Below are 19,442 nucleotides of genomic sequence, written 5' to 3'. Positions count from 1 at the left end.
TCAGTGAACTTCAATGAACAGAAACTCTTGCCTTCATGGAGCTTAGCATCTAGCAGGTCAAGAGTCAGTCTTGGCATTTTGATTCCACTTGTTTGGCTTAGTATAAACAGAATGCTAGATTCTAATTTAAAAGAAATAGATGTGCAACAAAGGTTATTGTATAGCCCAGGGAGCTATAGTCAATATCTTGTAATTTTCTATAATGGAAAATAATTTCAAAAGTAATATATGTGGGTATGTATAACTGAATTACAAAAAAAAAAAAAAGAATTCTACTTTTTGAAATTTAATAATGTTTATCTTTTTGCCAGTTTTTCTAAATGCCCTATCAAATTTAACAAGAATGTATGAGATACAAAATTTTAAATATATTTGTGTAGGGTATAAAGATTAATATAAATATAAATCTATTATATTTAAATTATTAATGACATCATTCAAGATGCTCCTATTCTTACTTTTTCTGCCCTTGATAAAATATTCTCAGAAAAATGTTATTATGTCTTACTATGATTATATATTTCTTCTTTTCCCTTATATTTCTTCTGATTTTTGCTTTATGTATCTTTGTTTCTTTGTTGTTAGGCATCTCATGACTTATGATGTCTGTCTTCTTTGTGAATAGTACCTTTTATAATGAAAAACATTCATCTTTGTTTCATTTGAAATTAAATAAATAAGTAAATTTAATAAGAGTTGGTCTTGGGACTTCCCTGGTGATTCAGCAGTTAAAACTCCACACTCCCAACACAGGGGACCTGGTTCAACCCCTGGTTAGGGAACTAGATCCTGCCTGCCATAGCTAAGAGCCCAAGTACCACAAATAAGACCTGGGGCAGCCAAATAAATTAAAAAACATAATAATAAAATGTTTTTTTTTAGAGTGGGTCCTTCTGGTCTGTACTTCATCCTACATACTTCATTCTCCCCCTTCCCTGGAACTAGAAGTCTTCTCTAGGTACTTAAGATGCTTTATATTATTAAATCCTACCCACAAACCTTCAAGGTAGAATGGCAGATGGTATGTTTCAAAGATGACTGCCATAGCAACTCCAATGCCAGTGGGCCTTTCTGCAAGTGGAACTTGCCCCTCCAAAGTCAATTTCTTGACCTCTTTGGACCTGGGTGGACCCTCAGGAAGATTAGCCCAGTGGCAGGTGACAAAGCGACTCTCAGTTGTAGTGCTGAAGCATCCTGGAAGCCGCTACTTCCTGCCTCTTGGAATCCATCTGCCATGCGAGCCTGCCATGCCACGAGAAGCCCAAGGAACATAGAGAAGACAAGGGCAGATACATCATTTGACAGTCCTAACTGAGCTGAGCTTTCCCACCATCCATCTCAGGTGAAGCACCTATGAGTGAACAGGCTTCCAGATGGTTCCAACTTCTAGTTATTCAAGTCACCCCCACCTCCAACCCTTTGAGTTTTCCCAGGTAGACACTAGGCACTGTGGAGAAGAAAATAAGTTGTTCCCAGTGGAGAAGGCAATGGCAACCCACTCCAGTGCTCTTGCCTGGAAAATCCCATGGATGGAGGAGCCTGGCAGGCTGCAGTCCCTGGGGTCGCTAAGAGTCAGACATGACTGAAGCAACTTAGCAGCAGCCGCAGTGTACCCTGCCCTGATTCCTCACCCACTGAATTCATGAGCAAAAGAAAATGGTTGCTGTTTTGTGCCAAACCTTAAAGCTACACATGAGGCCCTCATAATATCACCAACATCATCATTTCCTACTACTGTCCACCACACTGGTCTTTCTGGACCTCAAACACACCTGACTTGTTTCTAGGACATATGTACTTGTTGTCCCCTCTACCTGGAATGTTTTTCCTCAGATATTCCCATGTCTTGAATTCCTACCACTTGAATCCCAGCTCATCTGTTACCTTCTAGAGGCCCTGGTGGTCCAGTGGCTGACTCCATGCTCCAGATGCAGGGGGCCTGAGATTGATCCCTAGTCAGGGAACTAGATCCCACATGCTGAAACTAAAAATTCATATGCTACCCCTAAAAGATCTGACATGCTGCAACTAATCCTGCATGCTACAATTAAAGATCACACATCAGGCAGTTAAAGAAACCACATGCCACAATGAGGGCTGCCCAGGTGGCGCTAGTGGTAAAGAATTGCCTGCCAATGCAGGAGACGATCCCCTAGAGTAGGACGGGCACCCCACTGCAGTATTCTTTCCGGAAAATTCCATAGGCAGAAGGGCCAGGGGGCTACATTCCATGGAGCTGCACAGAGTTGGACATGACTAAGTGACTGAGCACTAAACTAATTAATGCCTGCAATGAAGATCAAAGATTCTGCTTGCTGCAACTGAGACCCGGTACAGCCAAATAAATAAATAATATTTTTAAAAATAGCCCTGGCCATCATTTGAAAGTAAACCTCCTTCATTCTCCGAAACATCCCCCCATATATTTTTTTCATAACATTTGTGATAGCTAATTTTATATCAACTTGGCTAGGCCACAGTACGCAGATACTTGGTCAAATATCAATCTAAATGCTGGGAAGGTGTTTTTTATGTGCAATTAATATTTAAATAATTAGACTTTGAGTAAAGCAGATTACCCTCCATAATGTAGGTGGGCCTTGTTCAATCAGTTGAAGGCCTTAAGAGAACCAGACTGAAGTCCCCCAAAGGAAGAAGTGATTCTGCCTCCAGACTTCCCTTGGATTTGAAACTACTTCAGTTCTTCCCTGGCTCTCCACCCTGCTGGCTTGCCCTGCAAATTTCAGACTTGCAAAATTCCATAGTAGTATAAGTTCCTTAAAATAAATCTCTATATGCATACATATCTTGCTGGTTCTCTGGAGAACTCATTAATATGCATTCATACAATATAAAATTGTATAGAACACAGATCAGCAACCTTTTCTGTAAAGGTCCAGCTCCCTGGTAGTTCAGATGGTAAAGAATCTGCCTGCAATGCAAGAGGGCTGGATTCAATCCCTGGGTCAGGAAGATCCCCAGGAGAAGGGAATGGCAATTCACTCCAGTATTCTTGCCTAAAGAATTATGTGAACAGAGGAGCCTGGAGGTTTACAGTCCATGGAGTCACAAAGAATCAGACATGATTGACTGACTGACACTTCCTTACTAAGTATTTTAGGCGGTACAATTTCTGTCACAGCTACTCAACTCTACTTTGAAGCATGAAATCAACTAAAAACAATACATAAAAAATGATCATGGCCATGTTCCAATAAAAATTTCACTTTCCTGGTGATCCAGTGGCTAAGACTCCATGCTCCGAATGCAGGGGTCCCAGGTTCGATTCCTGCTCAGGTAACTAAATCCCCCATGTCACAACTAAGACCTGGTGCAATCAAATAAATTAATTAATTAAAAAACACTTCACTGGGGTTCTGAGTTTTTACTTTGCTTTTCTGTTTGGAGTGTCACTGTAACTACCGTACTGTAAGTGATGGAAAATAGTCGCCTATGTTATTTTGGGGTGTGTTATTTGCATCAGTGTTTTAGCTCTATAAATGTTAGTGCTCATCACTGCATATAAAAAAACTTGGATGTATCAATGAAACAATTTTTTATTTTCATACTGGCATTGTAGACACTTAAGAACGCTGTTTCTTACAGGCTTGATTTAACATTTTTCCTTAAAAATATGGAATATAATCTTATATCATTTACTGGAATAAACAGGACAAAGCATTTGAGTGTAAAGCTCTCCCAGTATTTTGGATTTACAGCATTTCTTTGATAAATGAACTGCATACCACTAGTACAGATCTAGTATAGCTCTGACAATAAGTTAATCATGGATAAACTTTTCTTTACTCCATTAGTACAAGCAGTGGTTTATTTAATAATCATCAATGAAATAAATGTTCCTGATATTCATTTTAATAATTACAGTGATAAATTATAAAATAAAAACCAGCAGTACAATTTTTAGTCACGCTGAACATGAAAGACTTAATTTTCCACACAAGTTTCAGTATTGTCAGTAGTCAATTCTATGCATTTTATATAAATAGAAATACATATATTTATTACACATAAAAACAGCTTCTCAGGTGGTTCAGCGGGTAAAGAATCTGCCTGCAATGCAGGAGACGCAGGAGACGTGAGTCTGGTCTCTGGGTTGGGAAGATCACCTGGAGGAGGTCATGGCAACCCACTCCAGTATTCTCACCTGGAGAATCCTCATGGACAGAGGAGCCTGGGGGGCTACAGTCCACGGGGTTGCAAAGAGTCGGCTATGACTGAGTGACTAACACTTTCACTTTCACACATAAAAAGAATTGCCTAAGATTAATTTAAAAGATTATTTACAGATGGAAAAGTGATTGAGTCACTATTTAAGTAAACTTGCTGCCCTGCACAGCTTTCTAATTTTATTTATCTAGTCCAGCAATTTACTGGTATCTGCTCACTTTTTGCAGAAGAATCAGGGCTGGCAGTGGATGTTTCAGAAACCCCAAGTGCAAAAGTTTGACTGATGTTTGTACCAGGTACAAAACTGGCACAGTTTTTTGTTGTTGTTGCTCAGAACTGTGTCTACTACCCTGGAACATCGTATTTTCTGTATTTCAGTTCCAAGACTGAGATGTCTTGTTAAATTGACAGTGAATGATAGGATTCAATGTTTTCATAATATAACAGTCCTTTTTTATAAAGGCGTACCTGAGTTTAGCACACTGTTCTTAACTGATTCTAATTGTGGGCTTTTTAAAGAGAAAAAAAAATCCAAGAATCTGCAGAAGTCTAAATTTAGCCTATTGTCAAAAGAATCTGAATTTATAACCTCTTTATAACCATTTTCACTAGTTTCCTTTCATTTTAATTTTTTTCAAAATAAACCACTGCCTGACTTCCAAGATGAAAATTTGCATGTATGAGATACAAAATTTTAAATATATTTGTGTAGGATATAAGATTAATGTAAATTAATATAAATAGAAATCTATAATATTTAAATTATCAATGGCACCATTCAAGATGCTCCTATTCTTTCTTTTTTCTGTACTTGATAAAATATTCTGAGAAATGTTGATATGTCTCACTATGATTATATACTTTTTTCTTTTCCTTTATATTTATTCTGATTTTTGCTTTATGTATCTTCATTTCTTTGTTGTTAGGTGTCTAATGGTTTATGGCATCTATCTTCTTTGTGAATTGTACCTTTTATCACTAAAAATATTCAGCTTTGTTTCTTTTTTTAAAAATAAATAAAAAAATTTTTTTTTAAATGAAAGAAAATTTGCATACTACATTAATTTACAAATTGTTTTTCAATCAAATATCCTGATATTTTCTTTCTTTTCCTTCAGGGTATTTAACTATATTACTGCAGTAGCAAAACTTCTTCATTTAAAAAATCTCTACTACTAATTTTAAAGTTGATTTGTGTTAAGTAAAAATTAAATCATACACTGCAAGGTGTAGGAAGACTTGTTTTAAAGCATCCAATGATATAGATTTGATTACTAAGTTTGATCTGTTCACTGTTTAACAATTTTGGACTTGTGGCTTTCTTTCTTTGGTTTGTTTGTTTTTGCTTTTGTTTCTGTGCTGTACTAGTTTGCCATGTCACAATTGCACTGTGCAATATTACAGTAAGGACGGGGAAAATTCTTATGGATGCAGTATGGTTTGTGATATGCTTCTCTCTAGTTCCCAGTGATTTAAATGTAACCAAACCTTCTGCATTCTGCAACAAAAAGCAGATTTTCCAGGTGACTGTTTTGAATGATTGACCTAAAATGTAAGCTACCTGACAGAGAACCCATGCCTGTTTTCTTTCCTCAGGAATCCCTAGCACCTAGAAAAATTGTTAGTACATTAAAAACTTTCAGTAAATATTTGTTGAACAAACAAATGAGAGAATGAAAAAGTATTCTTTAATCTCACTTCAGTAGGTCAATCCCTTTGCACTTTAGTATCTTCGAACTTCAAAGACAATGGCATTTAATCTTTAAATTTTCATCTCTCTAGAATCTTGACTCAAATTTGAGGGCATATCCTTATAGATTTTAATATTGGAGTATTTAAATGTCATTTAATCTGAAAAAAAATATTTCTAGGGAAATGACTTAAGATTGTCTGCAGTCTTACTTGTTCTATTAGCTCTATTTCTTCAGGTATCGATTCTTTTCTGATTTGCGGAGTTTAAAATGTTTCTTTCACAATGTTGATCTTGGTCACATTCCTGGTGATTCTTAGTTGTCTGCTCATCTTTTGTTTGACAATTTCAGGGACTTCCCTGGTGGTCCAGTAATAAAGAATCCACCTGCCAGTGCAGGGGACATGGGTTTGATCCCTGGTCTGGGAAGATTCCACATGCTGCAACTACTGAATCTCATATGCATGTAGAGCCCATGATCCACAACAGGAAAAGACACCACAATGAGAAGCCAGCACTCCACAGCAGAGTAGCCCCTACTCACCACCACTAGACAAAGCCCAAGTGCAACAACAACCAAGCACAGCCAAAATAAAATAAAGAAATGAATAAAATGCTAGGAAAGATTGAAGGCAAAAGGAGAAGGGAATGGCAGAGGAAGAGAGAGCATCACCGACTCAACGGCCATGAATTTGAGCAAACTCTGGGAGATAGTAGAAGAAAGAGGATCCTGGCATGCTGCAGTCCACGGGGTCCCAAAGAGTCAGACACGACTTATCAACTCAACAACAACAAAATGTTTTTAAAAATTAAGTAACTTTTTTTAATTAGTTGCAGCACTGTTTATAATAGCCAGGACATGGAAGCAACCTAGATGCCCATCAGCAGACAAATGGATAAGGAAGCTGTGGTACATATACACCATGGAATATTACTCAGCTGTTAAAAAGAATTCATTTGGATCAGTTCTAATGAGATGGATGAAACTGGAGCCCATTATACAGAGTGAAGTAAGCCAGAAAGATAAAGAACATTACAGCATACTAACACATATATATGGAATTTAGAAAGATGGTAATGATAACCCTATATGCAAGTAATTTTTTTTAAAAAAAGAAGAATATTCCAGTTCCACTGCCTGTTCTATTTGTTATAACTTAACTCAGAAGAGGAGTCAAGTTGTAACATATTGGATATATTTTATTCACTGATTTAGCCAAGGAGCAAATTATATCAGTTGGATCTGCTTAGAACATGTTGTTACTGTTGTTTAGTTGGACTCTTTGCATCCCCATGGACTGTAGCCCTCCGGGGTCCTCTGTCTATTGGGTTCTACAGGTAAGAATACTGGAGTGGGTTGTCATTTCCTTCTCTAGGGGAATCTTCCCAATCCGGAGATTAAACACACATTTCCTGCAATGGCTGGTAGATTCTTTACCACTGAACCACCTGGGAAGTATGCTTAGAACATGGGCCAAAGAATGAGTACAGCTAATGTAGCATTACCCACATTTCTTTCTATGTGATCACCTTGATAAATGCCCCCAAACTTCCTCGCATTTCTTAAATCCACACACACTACCTTTGGGAAATTCCTAGAACTGCCCCAACCTCTGAGGATGTGGTTTCCACCAGTTCTGTTTCTTAATAATCCTGATCTCATCTGACTCATCTTAAATGAATACATCCAGCTTGGGGGAGCGAGGAGAGAAAGCACACGACAAAGCAAAAGGGGCCAAATGTGAACAGTGAGTGAATCTGGGTAAAGGGAATCTTGGTCCTTTTGTTATTTGTGTAACAACGAAATTTCTCTAAATCTGAAATTATTTCCAAATACTAAACTTTTTCAAGACGGTGTCTGTCGAGACAATCTCAAGTTCTTCACTTTTACTAATTTCAAGCCACCCTGATGCAACTTGATTTGATCACACCCCTAAACATAGCCACCCATGAATCTGATGATTCAAAATCCGGTAAATATTTTCAGTTCTCGTCTTAACTGACAGTCAGCAGTATCAAACACCACTGACCACTACTTCCTTCTAGAAAGAGATGGCTTGGAATCCTCATTTTCCTCTCTCCTCTTTGGCTGCTCCTTTTCAGGTTTCTGGGCAACCTGGCTTCCCACTGAACCAGATTATCTATTGGATGATAGAGTTCCGCAGCCCTTGATCTTAAATATTTGTTTGTTTACTTATTTATTTGGCTACACTGGGTCTTAGCTGTGTCATAAGGGATCTTTCCTCACATCGAGCGGGCTCATTAGTTGCGGTGCGTGGACTCAGTTGTCTCGCGGGCATGTGGGATCTTAGTTCCCCAGTTGAGTTCAGTTCAGTTCAGTCACTCAGTCTTGTCTGACTCTTTGCAATCCCACAGACTGCAGCACTCCAGGCTTCCCTGTCCATCACCAACTCCTGAAGCTTGCTCAAACTCATGTCCATCAAGTAGGTGATGCCATCCAACCATCTCATCCTCTGTAGTCCCCTTCTCCTCCTGCCTTCAGTCTTTCCCAGCATCAGGGTCTTTTCTAATAAGTCAGTTCTTCGAATCAGGTGGCCAAAGTATTGGAGTTTCAGCTTCAGCATCAGTCCTTCCAATGAATATCCAGGACTGATTTCCTTCAGGATGGACTGGTTGGATCTCCTTGCAGTCCAACCAGGGATCAAACCCACATCTCCAGCATTGCAAGGTGGATTCTTAACCACTGGACCACTAGGGAAGTCTCAGCCCTCAATCTTAGACCTTCTTCCCTGCCATGTCTTTACTTTTCTTTCTGAAAGAGCCCGTGCTCCTCCACAAGAGAAGCCACTGCAACAAGAAGCCGGTGCACCACAACAAAGCATAGCCCTCACTCCTCACAACTAGAGAAGCCCGTGCACAGCAACAAAGACCCCATGCAGTCAAAAATCAATAAAAATTTTTAATTAAAAAAGAAAGAAATGGGGGACACAGAAGGGCTTCTGTGCCCAGGAGCCCCACATAGTCCTGCTTGGTTCCAGGATCTAACCAGCTAATCTGAACTGTTGTTGTTGTTCAGTTGCTAAGTCATGTCCAACGCTTTGCCATCCGTAGACTGCAGCACCACAGGCTTCCCTTTCCTTCACTGTCTCCTGGAGTTTGCTCAAATTCATGGCCACTGAGTCAGTGAGGCCATCCAACCATTTCATGCTCTCTTCCCTCCTCCTCCTCCTGCCCTTGATCTTACCTAGTATCAGGGTCTTTTCCAGGGTCTGACCTCTGTCTTCATAATAATCCTTAGCCTGCAGGATAAAGCTCTGGGCTGTTGTCATCCACAAGCTTGGATAATCTGACCCCCTCAACCCCATCTCACACTATTCTAGCCGATCTCCTACTTCTGACCTTTTATATGTGCTGTTCTTCCTACCTGGACCTCACTTCACCTGAGACACTTTGAACCTTAGTTGCCATCTCTCCATGACCCAACCGATGTGATAATAACAACAGCTTCTACATATTGAGTCAAATACTAGTCACATGCCATTAAACCCACTAACTGACTTAATACTCCTAGGAGCGCATGAGATACAAAACTTTTTCCATGAAGACATTGAGCTCAGAGAGGTGAAGGAACTTGCCCAAGGATGCCCAGCTTAGCTAGCACTGCTTGAACTCAGCTCTGTGTGACACTAAAATGCATGTTCTGTGTGACCCAGGAATCCCACTTCTGGCTACATATCCAAAAAGATTGAAATCAGAATCCCAAAGAAATAATTTGTACTTTCAGTCTCACTGTAGCATTATTCACAATAGCCAAAAAAAAGGGAAGCAACCTAAGTGTTCATGCACAGATGGATAAAAAAGATGAGGTCCATTCATACAATGGGAAATAATTCAGCCTTAAAAAAAAAAAAAGAAAGAAAGAAAATTCTGCTGTATGTGACAACATGGTTGAACCCAAAGGACCTTATGCTCAGTGAAATAAGCCAGACCAAGAGAGGACACATGCTGCGTGATTCCACTTCTATGAGCAATCTAAGAGTCAATTTATAGAAACAGAAAGTAGAATGATGATTGCCAGAGACTAGCAAGAGGGGGAAACGAGGTGTTGTTGTTCAATGGGTATTAAGTTTCAGTTATGCAAGTTGAATTTGTTTTCGAGATCTGCTGTACAGTCTACGGCCCTACCACCCTGAACGCGCCCAATCTCGTCTGATCTCGGAAGCTAAGCAGGGTCGGGCCTGGTTAGTACTTGGATGGGAGGTCTGCTTTACAATATTACACCTATAGGTAATAATACTCTGTTGTGCACTTAAAATTTTGTTGAGGGTAGATCTTATGATGTAATCTTAATGCAATTTCTTTTTTTTTAAAGAAAGCATGCTCTGTGCTCACTTCGGCAGCACATGTACTAAAGAAAGCATGTTCGGAACTTCCCTGGTGGTTCCAGAGGTTAAGAATCCTCCTTCCACTGCAGGAGCCGTGAGTTCAACCCCTGGTTGGGGAAATAAGATCCCACAGGCTAAGTGGCACAGTCAAAAATTTTTTAAATAAGTAAATAATAAAAAATAAAACATGCTCTACAGACCCATCCCTGCTCCTGCCTCACTATACTTCTCCCAAAACATATACACTCAACACGCAAAGCTGATACAAGGCTTTGGGCTTCTCCACTCTGCCTTCTCCATCACTGGAGACATGTCCTGGTGGGCTGCTTTGGTGGGAGGGGCTATGGGTCTCTACTTAGGGACCTCAGACTCATCCCCAACATAACAATATGACACTGGAATCCCAAAGCCACTAGGAAAGATATCGAGAGCCTTGGGGGACTGCATCCTTGGAGACACTGTCTTCGAGGTCATTTGGCAGAATAGAATGAACCCCAGAAAGAAATTCCTGGGAGCACACTCAAGTTTCTCATGCCCCACCCGCAAGAGAACATACTAGATGTTGAATAGTGTCCCCCCAAAATTCATGTGCTTCCTGTGCAGCCTAGCTGCAAGGCAAGGAAAAGACCCTGATGCTGGGAAAGACTGAAGGCAAAAGGAGAAGAGGGTGACAGAGAATGAGATGGCTGTGATAGCTTATGGTGAACGATGTTGGATTTGTGATCTCCAAAGAAAAAGATTTAGCTTTGGGATCAGGGACCAGGCTTGATCACTCAAAAGCTTTTGAGTGTAGGAGAGTTTTATTAAAGTATAAAAAGGGCAGAGAAAGCTTCTGACATTGACATCAGAAGGGGGATGGAGAGTGCCCCCTTGCTAGTCTTATCAAGGCCTTATATGCTTTTACCAGACCAACTCCCACAACATACATTCTTAAATTAGAAAGATTAGAATTAACAATAGAAAGGTCTTACCTGAACCACTCCCATGTAAAATAACAAGATTAGCCAAAAGATTCTTGTTAAAAAGGAGAAACATGTCCTTGAGCAAGATACATTGTTGTTACATAATCCTTAGTATGGAGCTTAAGATGAGTTGTCTCCTTGTGTAATCATCAGCCTTGGGCTTAAAGAAAATAACATCTTATGTGACAGACTAAGGAATGTAGGGAAAAAAAGCTTGTCCTTTTCTCCTCCTCAAGAGCCCCAGACCCCTTTCTCCTCCTCGGGGACCCCGGACTTCTTATCAACCTACCTGAGAATTAACTCTCTCAGTTGGATGCCATCACCGACTCAATGTCTTCCTTGATATCAAGCTCAGTTGGTAAAGAATCCACCTGCAGTGCAGGAGACATGGGTTCAATCCCTGGATGGGGAAGAGCCCCTGGAGAAGGGGATGGCTACCCACTCCAGTATTCTTGCCTAGAAAATTCCATGGACTGAGGAACCTGGTGGGCTATAGTCCATGAGGTCATAAAAGAGTCGGACAAGACTGAGGGACCGAACACGCAGAAATAGGAAACCTAGGTGGCTCCTCTGTGGCACCAGGGTACGTCCCCACCCATCTCTCTCTGCCCCTGGGCCCTTCCACGCCTCTCTCTCATACTGCTTCCGATTCCTGACTAATACATTAGATCAGCAGAGGGCCAGGCATGCTGCATTCCTGCCAAGCAAATCTGATCAGCCCAGCTCAAGTCATGTATCTACCCTGACCAATCAACTGTGCCAGAGAAGTGGCACCACATGATGCCAGGGAAGATCACTAAAATTGGAAACAAACACTGTAGCCCTGAGAAGGAAATGGCAACCCACTCCAGTACTCTTGCTTGGAAAATTCCGTGGACAGAGGAGCCTGGTAGGCTACAGTCCAAGGGGTCACAAGGAGTTGGACACTACGGAGCGACTTCACTCATTCACTGCACTCAGTGTAGCCAGAGATTGACCAATCAGGTTTGAAGTTGGCCCCTGGACTACACCCTTCCCCCACCAATCCCGGAGGTGCATTCAGTGTTAACACTTTGGATCCTGGGTTATCAGGGCCATCCCAGGGTCCCGAGGAAGCTTCCAACAAAGGGAGGTGGGGAGTAATAGGTATTTGCCAATTAGCATAGAGCTACTTTCATAATTTAATGATAGATATGCCCATATTTGAGACTTCTCTGATGGCTTAGAAGGTAAAGAATCTGCCTACAATGTGAGAGACCTGGGTTCAATCCCTGGGTTGGGAAGATCTCCTGCAGAAGGGAATGGCAAACTACTCTAAAATTCTTGCCTGGAAAATTCTATTGATAGAGGCTACAGTCCGTGAGGTGGCAGAGTTAAGCATGACTGAGCAACTAACATTTTTACTTTCATGCCCATATTCATGGTTGTCAGTTCATTGTCAGTTCTGTTCACTCAGAAGGGATGTGGGGAATGGAACTCTTTGAGAAGGAGTAGAGATGGGTCAGGCAATGAAATTCATCTTCACTGCCCATCACACACCCTCCTGGCTGTCTACCACGGGCAAAGTTCTTCCCCTTCCTCCTCACCTCCACCACTTCTCTTAAGTCCCCATCAAGGTCACCAGCTCTATGGAAACCTCCCTGCCCACCTCAGCCCCAGGATCCAAGGTCCATCTGGTTTAAATGGGCCAAGGGGCAGATTTTCATGATGGGAAAACTAGGGGGGTTGGGAGAACTGGTCAGGACAGTGGGGTGCTAGCAAATGTTTAACAACCAGCTCTCATGAAGCAGAAAATGGTCCAGTGGCTAAGACTCCAAGCTCCCAATGCAGGGGGCCCGGGTTCAATCCCTGGTCAAGAAACTAGATTCCACACGCCACATCTGAAGATCTCGTGTGCTCAAAAGATCAAAAGGTCTTCAAGTGCTGCAACTTAAGTCCCAATGCAGCAAAATGAATAAACGAAAATAAATTATTTAAAAAAGAGAGAATTGAATCTGTATTTATTATAAATTTTATTGGCATAAATGTTTAGCATGCAACCTCCAGCGATAAAATAAGATACTCCCCACTGCTTCCATACAGCCAAAACTGAGTGTCACAGAACAACTTTCTCGTTTTTTTTTTTTTTCCACTCTTGTAACCCAAAGCCAGTCTATGCTTGCAGGTGAGAAACAAGCGAATGGAGGTTGATATTTTCCTCTAGACACAGAGACGGAACGAAACAATCAAGATGTGTGTTCACACTTCACTTGCTTTTTGATGATGCTTGGAACTTCTTTGCTAAATCAGATAATGGTTTGACAGCACTATAGAAAGACTTCCTCGATTTTTTTATGTGCTAGTCACAATATAACAGTTACAGACAAAACCCACATAAATGTCATCTGCATGGTGAACATGTTTTCCCAGCACTTTTGAGTGTAGGCAATCAACAAACAGTACATCATACTGGACTTGTAAGCTTTGCCGCTTCCCCTAGTGTAAATACCATCACCATGGTCCATCTTAAGTTACTAGTGTGGTGACACTGAACACGGAGTTGACAAGCAATGTCCTGCAAAACGGAATTATACAGTATTTCCACTGCCAGATACAGTAAACTATCTCAAGGGCATAGAAATAAGGTCACGAGAATAACAAAAATCCCATGCCTAAGGCACAGCGCAGTTTGAAGCCTCAAGATAACTCACATTGTCTAGTAAATGTACAATACATAGCAGTCATAATATATAAAAATATTTTATTATCCAGCATCAGGTACCACCTCACACCCTCCCGTATGTCCCAGTTAAACAGGGTCACACACAGTCATAGTGTAAAGCCAGCATATTAGACCACCAGCTGGGCAAAAGCTGAAGGTTTTATCTTATCTTGTTCCTGGCTGAATCCCCAACACCTAAAACAGTGCCTGATAAATTTTGCATGAGTGAATAAAGCTCACGCAGCATAGATACTTGGACCCCCTCCCACAAGTTAGCCCCATGAGTCCCATGGAGTGGGGAGGAGAGGGGTTGGAAATGAGTCTCTATTTCTCACATATTAACATAAATAAGGATGGGGAGAGGGTCTATTTTATTTGCTCCTATTTCTCTAGCCTTGTACAGTGCCTGGCATGGAGCAGCAGCTCAATAAATATGAGTTGAATGGATTAAAATAATGTACAGTGTCTGAGCTCAGCTCAGAATAAATACCGAGGGACCCAGAGGATCCTGGAGGAAGCGGTCAGCAGCACTGACCCCTGGCCAGCCCAGTGAGGTAGAGGAGCTGGGTCCCGTCACCTGGGGCCCCAAAGGAGGAAGGGAAGATGCAGTCTCGTTCCAGGAGGTGACACCTAGCCCTGGGGTCACGTGAGCTTTGACAAGGGAAGTCCACTGGGAACTTGGGCGGCCACGCGGAAGAGGCCCCAGACCGTGGCTTCGGCTGAGAGCTGCCAGGAGAGAGGCTCCTGGATGGCGGGGCGCAGGTAGACACTCAAGCGCTGCCCTGCATCCAGGTGCAGCAAGCTGCTCCGGAAACCAGCTGCTGAGTTCCCCGAGGGTGGGGGTGGCAAGTCCAAGGTCAGGGTCAGGGCGGCCCCAGCTTGGCGAGGCTGCGGGTCCAGGGCCACGGAGACGGAGTCGGAGCTGTTGTGGTTGCTGGCCATCACGCGCTTCAGGGTCAAGTGCAAGAAAACATAGTAGACTCCGGCCTCGGGGACCACCAGCTCTTGGGTGTGCTTGTCATAGCGCACGCCTGGCGCCAGAGTCACACCTGTCAACCCCTGCTCACTCCGCCACTGCACCGGCCCTTCCGTCAGCTGTGCTGTGGGAGGGGAAGGAGGGTTAGCCGAGCAGGTGTGCAGGGCTGGTGGGCGGGGAGCATAGCCCTGGGAAAGGGGGGGCGGCTCGAAGGGAGGGGCAGACGTAGGGAGGGGTCTGTGAGAAAGATCAGGGAACTCGGAGAAGGAAAAGGGTCTCGGAGGGAAGTGGGGCTTGAGGAGGGGAAAGAGGGGCTAAGAAGGGAGGAAAGGATTCAGGGGGAGGGGGGAGAGACTCAGAAAGCTGGAGACTGAAGAAGCGGAGGGGTGAGAGGGGGTGTCGGTGGAGGGAGAGAGACTTCCAGGAGCCAGGAGGAGGAGGACATGTAATGCCAGAAAGGATGATGGAGGGGAAAGGGGGGGTCCTAGGGATGGGAGGAAGGGGTTTGGAGAGAGAGGGGGCGGGCCGAGAGGGGATAGAATGGAGGGACTGAGAAGGAGGCGGGACGAGAGGGAGAGGGCGGGGAAGGGAAGCTTGTCAGGAAGGAGCGAAGATCCTAGAGGAAAGCTAACGGGAGAGGGAAAGGGGTGGAGAGTGAAGAAGGAGGGAATTTCAAAGAGAGGAGAGGAGGTTGCAGGAGAGTCCGGAAGGGGGAGGGAAAGGGCTGGGGAGAAGAGTCCCCAGAAGAGGGCGAGGAAAGGGGGACCCTCTACAGAGGGAGAGTGGGGAGCAGAGTCTGGGAGAGGAAGGGGCAGAGGGAACAGGTAAAGAGTCTCCCGAAGAGGGAAGAGAAGGAGGAGGAGGAGGAGGGTCTCCGGAAGCCGGGAAGGGAAGTGAGTGGTAAACAGGGTTTCCAGAAGTGAGGGAGGGGAAACAGGGCTGGGGAGGAGGGGTCCGGATCTCCCAGAGTCCAGTAGGAGGGAGCCGACCCGGCTGAGATTTGCGCGGATCCAGGCCCAGCATTAAGAGGGCGGGGGTCTGAGGTGGACACAGATGGAGGTCAGAGGAGGAGGAGACCCGGAGAGGGACAGCCGAGGTTCTAAGAGGGTATGGGGAGCTTTTCAGAGAAGGGAGGGAAAGAAGGTCAGATTGGGTCGGGGGGTGGGGGTGCTTCCCTCTCCCGGAGCTCTCCCATTTTGTGCACCCTCCCCCCGCACCCCCGAATCTTTAGGGGGTCACTCACCACCATCGGCCACCACCAGCTGAGCGAACACGCCCTGCTGAGAGAAAGGACAAATGGAAAGTGGATAAAGGTCCTCCTACTCGCAACACGCAGCCCCCTGGAAAGTGGGGTCCCCGGGATCTGCGCAGGCCTTGAGCCTACAGTCTTTATGGTCCCGTCCATTCCCGTTCCAAAAGAACCCCCCCCCCCCCGCGCGCACACACACACACACACACACACACACGCTGCCCCAGCCCTAGCCGTCTGCAAGGAAAGGACCCCAAGGACTTAGGATGGAAATGAGGAGACAGTCCCTCCAGGGGGCTTGACACTGCAGTCTTGAGGGGGAAAGGAGAGTACCCTACGAGTCCGGGAGAAAACCGAGGTTCTCCGCGAGTTACGAAAGAAAAGGGAAACCCCCCGATGGTTGCAGACAGTGTCCCTCGGGGTGCGCGTTGGTGAAACGGTCCCCATCTGAAGCCCGGGGTGCAGATGGGGTCTCACGAGGGGTTAGGATTAAGAATGGCGCCCCCCTGGAGACCTGGATAAAGAATTGGTGCCCTCAGAAATCCAAGAAGGACGGGGGGTGGGTCTCTCCACCCTCGGCCTGGGACGCAGAAAAGACCTCGCGGGAGGCGGGGACGCAGATGGAGAAGGGGTCCCGGGGCTGGGTACATGTCTCTCTCGGGGTCCAGATCGGGCAGTATCTCACCTGCGGAGAGTTGGGGAGGCGGGCGTGGGGGTCGGAAGTCTGCTCCAGGCCCACGGGGAGAATCGAACTGGGCGCGGGACTGGAAACCGGCGAGGCAGGAGTTCCGGGGACGCCCCAGACCCGCACCACGCAGGTGGCGCAGGCAGCGGCAAGCAGCAGCAGCGCGGCGCTCAGAGCCCAGGGCAGCGGGTTGCAGACGCGACCCGGGGACGCGGGCGACCGCTGGGCCTCGGGGTCCGGGGTGACGAGTGTGTTGGAGTGCATGGCCGGCTGCGGGCGGCTGCGAGCTGGGTCCAGCGCACGGCCCTTTATAGCTAAGCCCTGCTTTCCGGGGAGTGGCCGAGGGGATCCCAGCGACCCGCTGGGTAGGTTGGTTCCCGCCCGCCCCGCCCCGTGAGGCCCCGCCCCGCCCCGGCCAACTTCGGTCCAAACTTTCCCCAACTTTCTCTTCCCTGAATCTCTCCGTCTCCTTTTCTCTCTGGAGCTCTCCACGCTCTGCTCCATCAAATCCTCTTGATCCCCAGTTATCTCTCTTGCATCTCCCTGGTTATCTCCTCGCCTTTCTGCTTCTCTCTTTTGTCTCTTTCCCCGATTTCTTATCCCTCCCTAGAGCCCCCCTCAGCATTGGGGCTTCCCCAGGGTTCCCCTAAACTCAGCACTTCCTCGAGGAGTCAAAGAAGAGCCAGGCCTCAGACCGCTTGTCCTCTGGAGCATAAGTCCTCCCGGTGGAACCCCGAGTGCTCTGCTTAGTCCTCCCTCTACTTCCCTCTCTTTTCCCGCGACCCCGGACCTTCCCTGGCCTGCCCCCACCCACCCACCTAGACGCTTCCCGTCAGGGGCTCCCTGGACCCCACAAGCAAAAGGCTGGAGAGTCCAGGTGGAGAAATTCCCCTTGTAGGAAAGGGACAATCTTGAGTGAGGCGGAGGAAACTCAAATTTCCCGTTCGCGCTCCCGTGGTGTCCGCGGGGGCGGGAGGAGGAGCGGAGATGAGGCCAAAACTCTGCCCCAAAAGAGGAAGCAACCGTGGATTGACAGATGGCCAGCCCTAGAAAAGCCCTGGGCTCCCATAGAAGCCCGGCTCTGCCCAGACCAGCAGGGTAGACCTCGCCATCCTTCTTCAGGTCTCACTTCCCCTATAGCGCAAGGGAGAATGGACCCGGGAATTGATCTCACCCGTCCACCAGCGGCCCAGGAAATGGGGGGAGGGGTGTTTTGGTTCAACTGAACAAAGATCGGATACCGGCCCTGTATTCAACCTTGTATTAAGCCTCTCTGAGGAATTAAAAGGAGAAAACACTAATGATACTGGCTCTTGTTGACACCTAGGTGTAAAACGCTTCCGTTAATACTAGCGGTTTATAAAAAAGCGCGGTGCCCAAACCAGCATCACCTGGGGACTTGCTAGCTCTGCAAATTCTAGCACCTCAGCCAGACCTAGTGACATTCTGGGAACTGAAGCCGTGAAGTCAGTGTCTGATGGAGCCTTTAAGAACATTCTGACACTTGCCCAAGTTGAAGAACCCACTGCGTTGTACCAAGGTTGTTCCTTCACACCTGCTGTCCCCTACGCGTGGAATGTTCTTTTCCCCAGATCTGCGGTCAGCTGTCCTTCTGAGTAAAGAGGATGAATTAAAGTCCAGCGCCTACTTTTACTGTCTCCCAAAATCTCACTGCAACCATAGTTAAGGGACTGTCTTAAAACCTAAGCCAAAACATGTCAGCCATGGGGTGGAATGCCAAATACACATTCCCTAGCAAAATACCACCATCAACCACCATGTCTCACGCCTCAGTTATTGGTGCCCTCCTGCCAACTCCAAAAGAGATGTGGTAGGTGGCAGCTAAAGTAGAAGCGTTGGTTGAAAGTAAATTCCGAAAAGAGATACCAGCTCTGCTCTCCAGTAGGGTGGAAACACAGCCATTTCTTGGTTGCCTTTTTTTCCCCTCCAGACCACGGAAATCTCAATATTTCTGGTGGGAGGAATGCAGTTGATAACAGAAGAATCATGCTAGGATCATGTGTGAATCAAATGTGTGAACTTGAATGCAAGAGTTGAAACTGTTTCACCTTGACCCTCGCCCCCTACCCAGCAGCCAGGACCTGAAAGATGGGGATGGGTGGGATCTTTTCTCGGAGGAATCTGACCAGCCAGGAAGATAGATACAAAGATTTTGAGGACAAAGAGGCTTCACCAGATAACCATCGCTCTGCCAAGAAGCTCACAGGCCACGGGCCATTCCGTTTATTATTAAACCCCACCCCAAGGCAGCTCACAGACAAGGTTTGCCTGAGCTGACAAAAAAGAGGAATTCAGAGAACTCCCAGGCACCATCTCGGACAACCCAAACGAAAGTGTCTCTCTCTCGGGCCCCAGTTACATCACCCCTTGAAATTTCCTTACTAGCAGTTTCCACCACGTGAGATATTCTTGTTCGTTTGTTTACTTGCTCATGGTTGTTTTGCCCCAAGAAACTGTTAAGTCCCAAAGAGGAGTCTCTTTGCCTGCCTGGTTTCCATGCTACCTCCAGTACCTAGAAAATTATAGGCCTTGATAGTATTCATTGAATAAAGGAATGAATGAAGTATAATAGTTACCTGCATGGATTCTAGAGGTGGAAAAACCTTAGTTCACTGACATTTTGTGTGTTTTCATTTTGAAGCAGC

The 19,442-nt window shown here is 45.2% G+C and overlaps 1 protein-coding gene across 2 annotated transcripts; it reads right to left on the bottom strand.

The window, feature by feature from the left end:
• Positions 1-13,158: 13,158 nt before the first annotated feature.
• Positions 13,159-19,434, bottom strand: TNFSF9 (TNF superfamily member 9). Of its 2 annotated transcripts, none has more exons than XM_043466381.1 (3): positions 16,777-19,434; positions 16,086-16,122; positions 13,159-14,966 (listed from the first exon to the last, which is right to left on the bottom strand). In XM_043466381.1, exons 1-3 carry the CDS (start codon positions 17,278-17,280, stop codon positions 14,509-14,511), a joined length of 999 nt encoding a protein of 332 aa, XP_043322316.1. In that variant the 5' UTR covers positions 17,281-19,434; the 3' UTR covers positions 13,159-14,508. The 2 variants fall into 2 exon arrangements, with proteins under 2 accessions (XP_043322316.1, XP_043322317.1); XM_043466382.1 differs by having other exon boundaries at positions 16,086-16,119.
• Positions 19,435-19,442: the final 8 nt, after the last annotated feature.

Source organism: Cervus canadensis, chromosome 4, assembly GCF_019320065.1.
Source record: "Cervus canadensis isolate Bull #8, Minnesota chromosome 4, ASM1932006v1, whole genome shotgun sequence".
Taxonomy (NCBI): Eukaryota; Metazoa; Chordata; class Mammalia; order Artiodactyla; family Cervidae; genus Cervus; species Cervus canadensis.
Note: the sequence above shows the minus strand (reverse complement) of the source record. Positions and strands in the feature narration are given on the sequence as shown.

Excerpts from the sequence above, each read along its gene's own strand:
- TNFSF9 (XM_043466381.1), bottom strand. The coding sequence starts at position 17,280 with ATGGAGCAGAGCGTGGAGAGCTCCAGAGAGAAAAGGAGACGGAGAGAT. Across the intron at positions 16,123-16,776 it reads GCCTCCCCAACTCTCCGCAG|CAGGGCGTGTTCGCTCAGCT; the intron begins GTGAGATACTGC and ends CCTTTCTCTCAG. Across the intron at positions 14,967-16,085 it reads GCTGGTGGTGGCCGATGGTG|CACAGCTGACGGAAGGGCCG; the intron begins GTGAGTGACCCC and ends CCCCTCCCACAG.